The sequence below is a fragment of the Somniosus microcephalus genome, chromosome 13 (assembly GCF_052327205.1).
Source record: "Somniosus microcephalus isolate GS21.2 chromosome 13, FLI_Smic_1.0, whole genome shotgun sequence".
In the NCBI taxonomy this organism is placed as follows: domain Eukaryota; kingdom Metazoa; phylum Chordata; class Chondrichthyes; order Squaliformes; family Somniosidae; genus Somniosus; species Somniosus microcephalus.
In genome coordinates, this window is record NC_140999.1 from 18,867,717 (window position 1) to 18,882,391 (window position 14,675).

Consider the following 14,675-nt stretch of genomic DNA (forward strand, 5'->3'; position numbering starts at 1 on the left):
AATACCCATGTGATAATACCTCCTCCTGCCGATAGTTAATGGTGTTTAATGTTCTTCGGAAGGAAGCCTGCAGATGTCCTACCAGCCTAACCCTGCTGTGTGAGCTTTACCCGCAGTCAGCCTCTCCTTGTAGCGACCTTGCGGACAAGGAGACACCGTCACCTGATCCAGCAGAGCTGGAGTACATTAGTGACCTTAAATCAACGGTGTCTACCACAGCCTATTAGAGATTCATTGCTGCTTGAGCGCCGGCGATAAGGGCAGTAGTTCTGCTGTGTAACGTCATTATGTATCTTGTGATTAAGGTTATTTCCTTCGGTATTTCATTACCGTCTTTCTGATTGTGGCTATAATAGAATCTGGTTTTTTTTAATGAAATAATTGATTCGTTCACCTAAATGCCATTTTTATATTTTTCCTCATCCTTTCCCCTCTTGCTCATTTACTTTCTTTTAACCAGTTCCCTTCTATCTAGTATACAGTCTACTGATAATTCAAAGTCATTTTTTGGGCTAAAAAAACCGAATCATCCAAAAAATTGAATTAAGAACATAAATAACTTAGGAAAGTCAGAATTTAGAACTAAAAATAATGATTTATCAGATAATTTGAATTAATGGACTTTGAATTGAGATGAGCACTGATATATTCCATTCTTTATCTCTCCATCAGGTTCTAACAATCCCTATCTCATTTTTTCCCTTTTTGCTTTGATTAACTGTCTCGCTTGTTAATTATTTTTTCTGTTTCCATGATCCTCTTTAATCTTCCTCCATTTTTATTCTATTCATAATTTATCTGCCTTTTGTAATTCATTTTCCCCGCGCTGTCGCTGTGATCTTTAGGAAAGTTATTTTACACAGTTTGATGCAAAGTAGTTTTGATTTTACTTGGATGCAAAATGCATACAGTAATTGGACATGAAGTCACCCAAACTGTATCCAGAAATCACCTTCAGGGGGTAATTTCACATGACTTTAGCTTCACACTGGCTGCTGTCTGAGTGTAGCTGGTGAAAAGTGCGGTCTAAAAAGTTCTCAGATGGCCCATTCATAAAATCAGTTTTTAATTGTCTTAATATTAGCCAAGTGCCTACAAGACAGTTGACTCGTTGCCACATTTAAATCTATCACTTGGAATGAGCAGAACGCTGCATTGTGTACAAGCAAGTACATGCAAGGGACTCCATTTCCCCCGACCAAAGAGTTACGTAGAATCAGCAATATCATTTTGGATTACTTGCCTCACACACCATTTGTAAATCTTGTACCTGTAGTACAACAGTAGAACTTTTCTGCCTTTTTTTAATGATGTGCCAGAGATCTCCTGGGTCTGTCTTGAGAATTTCCTGGCATCTCTCCATTTTTTCTGAGCTGAATCCTCACAATATCTTAGCCTGGTCTTGTTCTCCAATCGTGCCTTTTGCCCCATATTCTCCTCACTGTCTTTCTCTATTTCTGATGCCTCCTACATCTTTGTATTAGGTTTGCGTTTTTCTGTTCTGTATGCCCTGCATTAACTCACCAACATAGCCCTAGCATGTTGCTGCCACAGTTGGGATACACTATATACAAACAATGATATTCCCTTTTAACATGCTTCAGGATAGATCGCAAATATTACTGCTGTTCAAATCAAATGGCACAATATCTTTTCTGTTCAAGTCATGTAATTCAGTTAAGGGAAGCCTTCTATCCATTGTTGTCAGTCATTACACACCTCTGGCATTAATAAGATAAAAATATAAAATGGCAAGTAATGTTAATTTAATATATATTATGCAGTATAATATTTTGCAGTGTATTCCAAGCTAGTAATGCTTTTCAAGTTTGCGATGTCAATAAACAAAACTATAAATTAACAATAAACTTCACTACCTATGATGTCTTGTCAAGCTCTTATATGTTGCTGCCTAATATGCCACACTATGTTATATGTGTGTTAGGTGTGCTTACATTTCTAATAGATTACTTTACATATACTGTATTGTATAGTTCACCATGCATTTTAACTGTTAAAAATGGTTGGAACTGCCAAATTGCTACCAACAATTTGTTTTACATGGCGTACACTGAAATAAAATTTCAAGGCAGTCTTTACTTAAATACACGAGCTATGTGAAACTTAATGATACACAATCCACCGGGCAGGGACTGCTAAGTCTTTCATATCTTTTATATTTTTCAACAAGTATAGCAACAGCATACCAAGTGGACGTAAAGTGTGTGAAAAATTTCCGTGATACTAATTTTCAACATTTTTTTATTCATTCAGTTGAGAAGAACCTTACATACACTTGAGAGGCTTTAATAAGTTTGTCCGATGGCAGATGAATTACTTTATTTGGAAAATATTTTATGTTGAAATAAAACAATAGGTGTATACTGCTTAAAGAGCTTAGAGTGTAATATCAACTTAAGGAAGTATAGATGGCGAAAGTACAATAACTATGCTTCAGGAGATGGACAATTAACAGGCTGGGACCTGCAGTGTTGACAATGACTGCAGAAAGTTGTCCACATTAGACACACTTAGCAGGAGCAGTATTCCACAGTAATGTGTGAATTTTGGGTTTCAATAAACTATTGAAGGATATAAACTTATGGGAGTGAATATTATTTAGAACTTCATTTAAAAACAGTTCACAGCCAAAACATAAATACATGGTTTTTTATCTGTAGGGCTGGTGTTTATGTAACGTGTCATTGCAGGTAATAATTCATCAGCTGGCCTGGCTGTTGCAGAGGTTTGGTAGTTTAATTGATAGTTCACAAGGTCACTGTAAGATATTTATCATTGGGAAATGCTATATATGTTACTCAGACTGTGTATTTTTACTTGAGCTATGAATTATCTTTCTAAAACAGGAATGTGTTTCAAAAACAATATTCTGCATTTCTTATCATATTGTGTCTGCTGAAATTATATTGTGCCACTTTCACGTAAAAAGGGGGATACATGGGGGGGGAAAATTCAGTATCGCCCCAGTTGGGGTGCCATTATCGGCTGTGCGCAAAGTTTAGCACCTGGCGCTGATTATCGCCTCCGACAGCAAACTTGGCTTTTATCGCCCCTGGAGGTGATTGGAGCGCTAAATCAGGTGCTTCACACCTGTCTTAAGGTGCAAAGGCCGAGGGGCGAGGCGCTACCTCAGAGCGCTGGCGAAGCAGGGAAGGGCAAATCAAAATAAACCTGCAAAGTGCTGCTCAGTACTCAAAACTCCTTCACACAGCGTTGAATCTCTCCAGAAGTCTCTCTCTCTCTCTCTCTCTCAGAATGCGTGGTGCAAAAATGTCACCGACAAAAAAAGGCAGGAAGCGGTCGCCTTTAAATAGCGCTCCCCTAGTCCCTTTCTGACAGCATAACGCTCCCGTCAACCTGCCGTTGCTAGCGGCAGGCGGTAAGGCAGGGGACGCCACTCAATATCCGGTCCGGGGCGCTAACGGGGTGTTGCGCACTTGACTGACGTCACAATCTGGCGGTGCAGGAGATCGTGGCGGTAGTGTTTAGCGCCGCCGCAAAATGTCTAGTTAATTTTGCGAGCGGCGCAAACATCGCTGCGCCCGGGCGCTAGTTGCTTTGCGCCCCATTAGCGCCCTCTTAAGGCGCTAACGGGAGGTGCAAACAACTGAATTTTTCCCCCATGGTGTACTGAATTGTACCATAAATCTGAACGTAATAAACCTTTGCATTTACTGGTGTGCCTCAATAGCCTTTGCTGCCATGATTTAGAACTGCTGGTTAGAGACCACATGGACTGTGGGCAGCCCTCCTTATTCCTCATATCACAAATAAAATGTCATGATATCACAGTGTGGATTTCTACACAAAATGGCTGCTCCCAGGATACCTGTAACCTGCACTTCTAAAACATAAAAGAAGTTAACAGGGTGACTGAGAGAGACCCGGTGAGGAGACAAATTTCTCTTAATATTTAGAATAATGGTCCAAAGTAACAGACTACGCTCATCTCGGTTGTTTCTCATCTACACAAATGACTGGGATGCATATACCTGTTGTGAGCTTAATAAATGTGTAGTCAGAATGGAGGGTGCTGTTAAGGTTTTGCAGAAGGAATTAGATTTATTGTACAATTGGGGAGACAAGTAGTAAATTGAAATTAATACTAACAAATGCAAACTATTCCATATTGGAAGAAAGAATCAGCATCAGCGTTCTAAATCCAAAGAAGCTATGCTGAGGTTTTATAATGCACTGTTACAGACCTCATTTGGAATATTGTGCATAATTCTGATCACTACAGTTCAAAAGGGATATCCATGAAGAGAAAGCAGAGAATAGTGACAAGAATTATCCCTAGTGTAAAAGAGGATGTATTATGAGGAAAGATTAGAGATGTCTAACCATAACAGTTCAGAGAGAAAAAGGTTAAAGTGTGACCCCATTGAGGTATATAAAGTATGAAATGATAAAGACAAGATAGACTGAATATTACTCTAAGCTAAGTGAGGTCAGTAGAACATGAGCACACAATTTAAGGTAGTGAAAAGCAAATTTAACAGTGATTGCGGAAAAAAACCCATATTTATTCGAAGGATGATAAAGGTTTGAAATGATCTACCAGGTAAGGTAATGGAATTAAAGTGAAGATCAAAATGCAAGTTAGAGCTAGGCTCGTTTATTTGAAATACTGAAGAGATGAGTTTGATGGGTCTTTCCTTGTCCTTGATTTTTTTTTAAATGTTGTAATAGAATTATAGAATAGGCAAAACATTATAACAATTCATTATCAGTTGTTCAGTGTTGAATAATTAATTTTGTTTAACTTGATGTAATTACGTTTCAATGATTCTTAAAGGAATGTCAACAAACTCTCCACTCATAACACTCGGATATTAAAAGAATGGTAGAAAGGATATTTTGAGGCTTTTAATTAAATTACTATCTTTCTTTACAGGTTTTACTGGGATTTCACAATGTTGTTGTTTATGGTTGGAAATCTCATAATTATCCCGGTAGGAATCACCTTTTTCAAGGAAGAAACCACCACTCCATGGATTATCTTTAATGTCGTGTCTGACACTTTCTTCCTTATGGATTTAGTCCTAAACTTCAGAACTGGAATTGTTATAGAAGATAACACAGAGATCATACTGGATCCACAGAAAATTAAGATGACCTATTTAAAAAGCTGGTTTATTGTAGACTTTGTCTCCTCAATCCCCGTGGATTATATATTTTTGATAGTAGAAAAAGGAATCGATTCAGAAGTTTATAAAACTGCCAGAGCACTACGGATTGTGCGTTTTACAAAAATTCTCAGTCTTTTACGATTATTGAGACTCTCAAGATTGATTAGGTATATCCACCAATGGGAAGAGGTAAGACTTTTTAAATGAATTTCCTTTATGCATATTTCTATATAATAGTGCTACATCTTTACAGTTGTAGCAACTTAAACATGACGGGGTGGAAATTCAACAACGCTGCGCCAGTTTTATGGGCGTTAAACGGGCACAACAACGACAAATTTAGCAGTGGGAAGGCCTGTGCCCGATTTGTGCATGTATCCAGGCCACAGCTAAATTCGGCAGTGCCTTTTGTTAGGCAGCATTGTGGCCACCTGAAATGAGTGCAGGGCTCATTCCGAACCCATTTGCGAAATTGATTAGAAGTATGTATAAACTTTTGGTGTTTATGTATTAATCGGAACACAATTTGCAACATATTTTTCCATAATAAATCCCAGTGCAGTTGAGATTGAACATTGGCTTTTGATGAGTGATAGTAGTGGTAGAAAAGCTATTTGGAAATAATTTTGATGAATTAGGATGTTTAGCAAACTGATTTTATGAAATTAATTTAATCAAATTAAGATGATACCATTATCACATGACACATAGGGGTTAAGACAAAGGCCAAAATGGGCAGTAAAGAAAGAACTTGTATTTATATAGCAATTTTCATGACATCAGGACATTCCAAAGTGCTTTACAGCCAATGGAATACTTTTGAAGTGTAATCACTGTTGTAATGTAGAGAAACACAGCAGTCAATTTGCACACAGCAAGCTCCCACAAACAGCAATGAGATAATGACCAGATAATCCGTTTTAGTGATGTTAGTGGAGGGGTAAGTATTGGCCAGGACGTCAAGAAAAATCCCCTGCTCCTCTTTAAAAAGTGATAGAGGGTCTTTTACGTCCACCTGAGAGGGCAGACGTGACCTCGGTTTAATATCTCAGCTGAAAGACATATCACATATCCCATTATGTAATAACATTGTGAATGTATTCATGAAGATTGCCTTTGCTCAGTATTTCTATGAAGTTATAATGATGCATTTACAGGACAGCTAGATGAACACACGAGGGAGAAAGGAATAGAAGGTTATGTTGGTAGGATTAAATGAAGATGGGTGGGAGAAGGCTTGTGTGGAGAATAAACATCAGCATGGACCAATGGCCTGCTTCTGTGTTGTACATTCCACGGAATTCTATGTATAAACACATTCTTTTACAACATACTTACAATTTTACTAGAAATATAAAACAATGGAAATTACGTTTACAGTATCACTGGAGGCTTTCCTACCCCATAAATAATGAAAATGAAATTCAAGCTGTTTATCATTATCATGGTATGCTACATCCTTGAAATATATTACATCCTGTGTTACTCTATTTAATGGCCCAAAATTGGCTGTCAAAATAACAGTGAGGCTACTGGCGTTTGCCGTTATTTATTCTCAAATGCCACAATAACTTCAGGCGATGCCAGATGTGCGATTAAACATGGAAATCTGAAAAGTTGCTGTTGAAGACAGGGGCTCGGTTTAACGTCTCATCCAAAAGACGGCACCTCCGCCGTTAACTTTGCGAGAACGGCAGTTCTCTGTCTGGCTCCCCATTCAAATGCATTGAGTGGTGTGAAGTTCCTGTACTTGCATGGTAGATATGAAGTAAACATGCCACAGAAAGTTAAGTCAAGTCATTTCAAGTCTAAGTACCCTTTTAACGATGTGATTAGTGTTAATTACTGCCAGTCAACCTCTCTGGTACTGAAAATTAACGATTACAAGCGGGAGTCTCATTCCTTCAGGTTTTAATTGTTTTTGGAGATTTAAATACAAAGAAATTTAAAATTAAAAGTTTTTTTTAACTTTTTCTTTCTGACTCCTTTCTCTCTCTCTCTCTCTCTTAATCCAATCTTTCTTTCCCTCTCTTTATTTCCCTTTCTGTACCTGATTTGACATTAAATTCACCACTCTAACATACACTTCCTTCTCAGTCCTTGCGCTGTTAATTTCACAATCCTTCAAACTGATTGGTTAAGGAGATACACAGTTGCTTGGCCTGTTCACTCAGATCCCAGATGCCCTGTAGAGGGCGGCATGCCCTGTAGAGGGCGGCATGTCGTTTCCATCTTGCAATTCCAGCAACTTGCAATGTAAAATATCTTCGACATTAAATGGGCAAGGGAAATCTAACAAACAGCGGACACTGTTCATTGCCCTGCCACTGCAAATTTTGGGCCAATATTTAGCGGTGTAGTCCAGTTGGGTGGTTTTATTCCATTATTTTTTCCCATCTGTAGGTGTCTGGTTAGAACCCGATAGAAGGCAGGCTCCCACAATCAATAGATGTGACGTAATTTGATTTGAGCTAATGTGGTTTGGAGTTTTGTTTAATATATTTCACTTTATTCATAGCTTGTTACAGGAGAATTACATACCCTGTATTATATAGCAATTAGTATCCTTTTGATGAATATGTAACAAAACTATCCAAATCTGATATCAATTAAAAGTATATAATTTGTTTCTCTATGTATGCAAAATGTTCAAATAATGTACTGTTCAGTTGTAGCACTCTCGCCTCTTGCTTAGAAGGTTGTCAGTTCAAGTCCCACTCCAGAGACTTGAGCACATGATGTAGGCTAACACTTTATTGACGTATTGGGACAGTGCTGCACAGTCGGAGGTGCCGTCTTTTGGATGAGACGTTAAACCGAGACCCTGTCTTCCATCTCAGGTGGATGCAAAAGATCCCATGGCACTTTTCGAAGAAGAGCAGGGGAGTTCTCCCTGGTGTCTTGGCCTATATTTATCCCTCAACCAACATCACTAAAACAGAGTATCTGGTCATTATCTCATTGTTGTTTGTGGGACCTTGATGTGCACAATTTGGCTGCTGGGGTTGATACATTACAACAGTGACTACACTTCAAAAAGATACTTTATTGGCTGTAAGACAATTTGGGAAGTCCTGAGATCATGGGTCATTTTGGTTTTAAAAGAGGTGGCTACTGAGATAGTGGATGCATTGGTTTTGATCTTCTAGAATTTCCTAGATTCTAGAACAGTCCCCAAGGATTAGAAGGTAGCAAATGTAACCCCGCTATTCAAGAAAGGAGGGAGAGAAAACAGGGAACTATAGACCAATTATCCTGACATCAGTAGTAGGGAAAATGCTAGAGTCTATTATTAGGGACGTGGTAACAGGGTACTTAGAGTCAACATGGATTTATGAAAGGGAAATCGTGTTTGACAAATCTGTTAGTTTTTTTGAGGTTATAACTAGCAGGGTAAATAAGGGGGAACCAGTGGATGTAGTGTATTTGGATTTTCAAAAAACATTCGATAAGGTGCCACACAAGAGGTTATTACACAAAATTATGGCTCATGGGATTGGGGGTATTACATAAACATGGATTGAGGATTGGTTAATGGACAGAAAACAGAGAGTAGGAATAAACTGGTCATTTTTGGGTTGGTAAGCTGTAACTAGAGGGCTACCTCAAGGGTCAGTGCTTGGGCCTCAGCTATTAACAATCTATAGCAATGACTTAGTTGAGGGGACTGAGTGATGTATCCAAGTTTGCTGATGATACAAAGCTAGGTGGGAAAGTAAGCTGTGAGGAGGACGCAAAGAGGCTGCAAAAGGATATAGACAGGTTAAATGAATGGGCAAGAACATGGCAGATGGAATATAATGTGGAGAAATCTGAAGTTATCCACTTTGGTTGGAAAAATAGAAAAGCAGAATTTTTTTAAATGGTGAGAGATTGGGAAATGTTGTATTCCGAAGGACCTGGGTGTCCTTGTACAAGAATCACTGAAAGTTAACATGCATGTACAGCAAGCAATTAGGAATGCAAATGGTATATTAGCCTTTATTAAAAAATAATTGGAGTATAAGAGTAAAGAAGTCTTACTGCAATTATATAGGGGCTTGGTGAGACCGCACCTGGAGCACTGTGTAGGTTTGGTCTCCTTACCTAAAGAAGGATATACTTGCCATAGAGGGCGTGCAATGAAGGTTCACTAGACTGAATCCTGGGATGGGGGGATTGTCCTATGAGGAGAGATCGATTAGACTAGGCTTATATTCCCTAGAGTTTAGAAGAATGAAAGGTGATCTCATTGAAATGTATAAAATTCTTAAGGGGGTTTGACAGGGTAGATGCTGACAAGCTGTTTCCCCTGGCTGGGGAGTTTAGAACTAGGGGTTACAGTCTCAGAATAAGGGGTCAGCCATTTAGGACTGAGATAAGGAGAAATTTCTTCACTCGAAGGGTTGTGAAACTTTGGAATTCTCTACCCCAGAGGGCTGTAGATGCTCAGTCGTTGAGTATATTTGAGACAGAGATCGATAGATTTTTGAATACAATGGATCCAAGGGATATGGGAATAGTACAGGAAGGTGGAGTTGAGGTAGAAGATCTTAATGAATGGTGGAGCAGGCTCGAAGGTCCAAATGGCCTACTCCTGCTCCTATTTCTTATGTTCTTATGAATGGTTCTTTCTTTCTTTCAATAATCATACATATTTGTCCCATTGGTGTCCTAACTTCTCCATTTAAATATTAATGTAATGTGCACTTGTAACCATTTTTAAATTAATGAAGTATTTCTGAGAATATCAGTACAATGCAAACTATACCCAGCCAATGAGCAATGCATGATTCAAACTTCAATGAAAACCAGGAAGACAACTTTTGAATTCTTTGTAAACAAACATTTGTGCTCACAATGTTCAGTTTTCCATCAATATTTATAATTAACTCTTTTAAACAGTAACAAAAGCATTATCATTTTTTTGTACTGTGATGACTGTCAATTCTGTATGAATATAATTTTATTCTCTTGAACACGTTTTTGCACAAGATGAACATAAGTTTCTTTAAGTGCCCTTAAAAGGGAAAAAGACTCAAATAAGGATCTCAGGAACAATATTGGCCCAGAAATTCAGGTTGGAGGCTTCCCGCGGGTGCAAGCCCCCGACCTGCACTTACCTTGCGCGCTGGCCGTTGAGCTGTGGGCCCTCGTGGAATTCTGATCCGGGGCCTGCTCCAGCTGCCGGCGCGCAGTGCTTGCGTATCCCAGGGGTGCAGTTAGTTCGATGCGTCCCCTGGGATCACGTGGGCCATGGGGAGCCAATCGGAGCAGGGAATGCCCATTCATAAGTTTGACAGGAAGAGCTGTCAAAACTTAGAAATACTACGGGCCCCAAAACATCACTAAATCTTCAAATACATTTTTTTAAATATCACATTTTTTAAATAAACTATGAATTACATGAAATAGCTATTTTAAACAATAATTTAAATTTTTGAAAAAAATAATTTTATTTTCTAACGGGGCTAAAAATAAACTTATCTTTCTTTAAAGTATTTAAAAATAATAAACCTGTGGAAAAAATGTTTTAATTTTAATTAATTCACCACTTACCTTGTAAAAAGCAGGCCTTACGCCTGCTTTTTAAATGTGTAAATTCTGGAGACTTACCCTCCCGGGAAAACCTGTAAAAAAAAACGTAAGTTCGATGCGCACGCGCAGCCTCTCCTGCACACGTGTTCGACCTCTGAACCCCTGCTTTCAGGGGAACGGAAGTGCCGGTTTCCCGCGCATGCGCAGTGCATGCAGGAAACCAGCACTTCCATTGGGCTTACGGGTGAGTACCCCGTGCGTACTCCCCCGTGGAGACCCGAATTTCTGGGCCATTATTATATATATATATATATATCCCACTGAAGATCTTGTTCTCCATTTTGTTTGCTATATTCATGGCATTACAAGGATTCTGCAAACTGCAAAGCTATAATTTCTTTCAAACTACTAGCACATTTTGTCAAGATTCATTCAGGAAGCTAGTAGAACACTGGCACAATGTGCGATGTGGTGATTAATTCATGCCTAGGGCTCCCCATGTCACAAACTCCAGATCTCAACCAGGACCTCAGGAGGAGGGGTTCATTAAAGGTTAGCTGATTTTCAACATAATAGGATGGAAAATCAGAGGCATTACATTGGTCTCCTCTTGAATAGATCTCTTGAACAGAACACCTTTGAACAGATACAATAGCAAAATACTGCGGATGCTGGAAATCTGAAATAACAACAGAAAATGCTGGAAACACTCAGCAGGTCAGGCAGCACCACCCGTGGAGAGAGAAACAGAGTTCATGTTTCAGGTCTGTTCTGACAAAGGGTCACAGACCTGAAACGTTAGCCATGATTTTGCCAGCGCTCAGAGGGTGGGTTTGGAGGCGGGTCAAAGGTTAAAATTATTTTGATTGATGACGGGTTGCGATCCCGCCATCAACCCACCTCCAAACAATTTTCCCAAGTGTCGGGTCCCTGATATGTGAATGGACCCGACACCTAGCAAGGGAAGAGGATTAAAGGTAATTACCTGCCTATTAACAGGTAGTTGCCAGTAGTTGACAGCCTATATTTGAATTTTACCGCTTCTGGCTTGGGTTTCCCGACATCCGGACACCACACCAGGTAAGTGTGGTGTGTTGTGAGTCTGCTGCAATGTTTCTGGATTGATGACAGCTGCAGAAGTGGTGTGAAGGATCCAATGTTGCACGGTGGCATAGTGGTTAGCACTGTTGCCTCACAGCGCCAGGGACCCGGGTTCAAATCCGGCCTCGGGTGACTGTCTGTGTGGAGTTTGCACATTCTCCCCGTGTTTGCGTGGGTTTCCTCCGGGTGCTCCGGTTTCCTCCCACAGTCCAAAGATGTGCGGGTTAGGTTGATTGGCCATGATAAAAATTGGCACTTAGTGTTAGGGGGGATTAAATACGTGGGGTTACGGGGATAGGGCTTGGGTGGGATGGCTGTCGGTGTAGGGACCGGGTGCTAGGGTTTGGATGATCAGCCATGATCTCGTTGAATGGTGGAGCAGGCTCGAAGGGCCGAATGGCCTACTCCTGCTCCTATCTTTTGTGTAATCTATGGTGAGTCTCAGAGGAAAGAAAATGTTGGGAACTGCATTTTTAATACATTTACACTTTTCATTAGGTTACAAGTTTTTAAATCCATGTCCAGTGCCACCTCATTGGGAGAACCTCTCTCACTAGTGACAGATCGCTTCTGTCACCTCACCTGCAGCTGTCATCTATTGCAGCCTATGGAGGAGTCATTGGAGAGCCTGGGTGCAAGAGCTCACCTTTGTGCAGTGATTGTCAGTATTTTCAGCACCTCAATGCTGTCAAACACTGAGAAATCAACTGTCAAAATAAAATTGTGCATGGTCCCTTTAAGGAATCCGGCAGATGACGCGTCATCAAATGATGTCACCTGACCCGCTTCTTCTTAATTGGTCGGCAAGCCCGCAGGGCAAGCTTAACAAGGTCAATCAAGGCAAAATCACATCTATGGGCCGGATGCAGCTGGGGGCGGGACTGGAAGCCGGAAACCATCTGACCCGCTCCCAACCCACCTCCATTAATAAAATCACAGCCGTTAACTCTGTTTCTCTCTCCACGGATGCTGCCTGACCTGCTGAATGTTTCCAACATTTTCTGTTGTTACCTTTGAACGGATTCCTGGAGACAGGTTTGATGTCTGCAGTACTGGCTGGGAGTGGAGACTTAAAGAGAGGAAGAACATAAAACACTTTAAAAAGTGAGGGTTAAAATAGATAGGATACATGCCATGTACAGATCTATAAGTATTATAAGGGTGCTCACACTGTACCAGAAGAATGAGATTGAATGCAGTATAACCGGATTGGTAAAGGTTTTTGAAATTCTTCACTTTCAAGCAGGACTGTATTCATTTTATAGAATCATAGAATTTTACAGTACAGAAGGAGGCTATTTAGCCCATTATACCTGTGCCATTCTCTGAAAGCACTATCCACTTTGTTCACATCCCCTGTTCTCATACCCTATATTTTTTTCCATTTCGAACATATTCAGTTTCCCTGAGAAACTTCACACAAAACTACAGTAATGTTGCACCATGCAGTTTCTAGGTTATTGATTCACACTGTAATCTCAGATAATATCATTAGCTCTTGCATTCCAATATTAAAAGCATGGTCTTAGCAATAATGTGTATTACATTTGCCAATATTATATATAAATGCTGGTATCAAATTCCTCTGTCCATTATTTTAACGGAGGCATTATCCATTTAAAATAAACTAATTTAAAATAAATGGGTCAACACCTTCATTGAAATAGCAGAAAAAGGAATTTGATATAAGTGCATTAAGCATTTGTTCAATAACATCGAGGATAGTGTATTAGCAATAATAGTGTATTAAAAAAAGTTACAATAATATTACAGTAAAACAAGTTGGCTGATTATAACCGAAAGTTGTATAGAAAATGTAGCGATCTATTATAGTTCCTTACTTGCTTGACAGTTTAGCAAATACATTTTTATCTCAAAGATATAAGGGTTTAAATCACTATCCTCGATGTTATTGTACAAATGCTTAATGCACTTATATCAAATTCCTTTTTCTGCTATTTCAATGAAGGTGTTGACCCATTTATTTTAAATTAGTTTATTTTAAATGGATAATGCCTCCGTTAAAATAATGGACAGAGGAATTTGATACCAGCATTTATATATAATAATATCGGCAACAGTAATTTCTGCCATATAGTTCTTAAAAATTAAAATGCTTTCAGTAATATCAAAAAGTAATTATGGGTATATATGTTCAAACACAAAATTTAGTCAAGATGAAACATGTTGTAATTGCAAGTTAGCCTAATGGTTTAGGAGTAGAAGACATATTTACATTTGACTTCTGGATAAGTGCATAAAGTTACTCGTGTGTGACATATACGAGCTGTAATACCTTTTGTATAGTGTGTGGATACAGCTTTGTAAAAATAAATTGACTGCATAATGGTAAAACAAAATGGATTTTGATGTGAAATCATGAAAGATGAACATAAAATCTAATATTTTTACATAAAATGGTGAATTTTGTACTAATCAAAGTGAGCGATGTCAGTACAGTGAATGGGAATCTTTCTCAATTTGGCCATACAGTATCAACTATGGCATCAGTTAGACATCAAGTTAAGGTTCCTCTACACTGCTGCAACAATATATATTAATCGTAACTTCAGAAGTGTGCCCCTTACTGACATTTCCGCTTCCCACACCAGGTTACATTGTGGCACCCCAGAATGCCAGTTTGTGCCAGTTAGTGCTTAGTTGGGGCGATTTTACACCACGAGCCCAAATACTATGCTGAGACTGTCAAAATTCTTTTCAAATAAAACCTTTATAGCTGGCGGGCAGTTATAGAAGAAGTGACCTTGGAGGTAGGCGGATTGTATTATTGCAACTTGATCTGAAATTAACGCTATATAAATTGCAGGAATTCCAAATTCTATTTTTTAAATTGTATTTTAATATATAATATTGCCACATAATTAGTGTATTGATTTCTTTGTG

The 14,675-nt window shown here is 39.1% G+C and overlaps 1 protein-coding gene across 1 annotated transcript in view; it reads left to right on the forward strand.

Moving 5' to 3' along the window:
• hcn2b (hyperpolarization activated cyclic nucleotide-gated potassium channel 2b) overlaps positions 1-14,675 on the forward strand; it is a 185,947-nt gene that overhangs the window by 13,284 nt on the left and 157,988 nt on the right. The window contains exon 2 of the mRNA XM_086004598.1: positions 4,919-5,342. Within this exon, the coding sequence (XP_085860724.1) occupies positions 4,919-5,342 (424 nt within the window). The remainder of the gene's footprint in view (positions 1-4,918; positions 5,343-14,675) is intronic.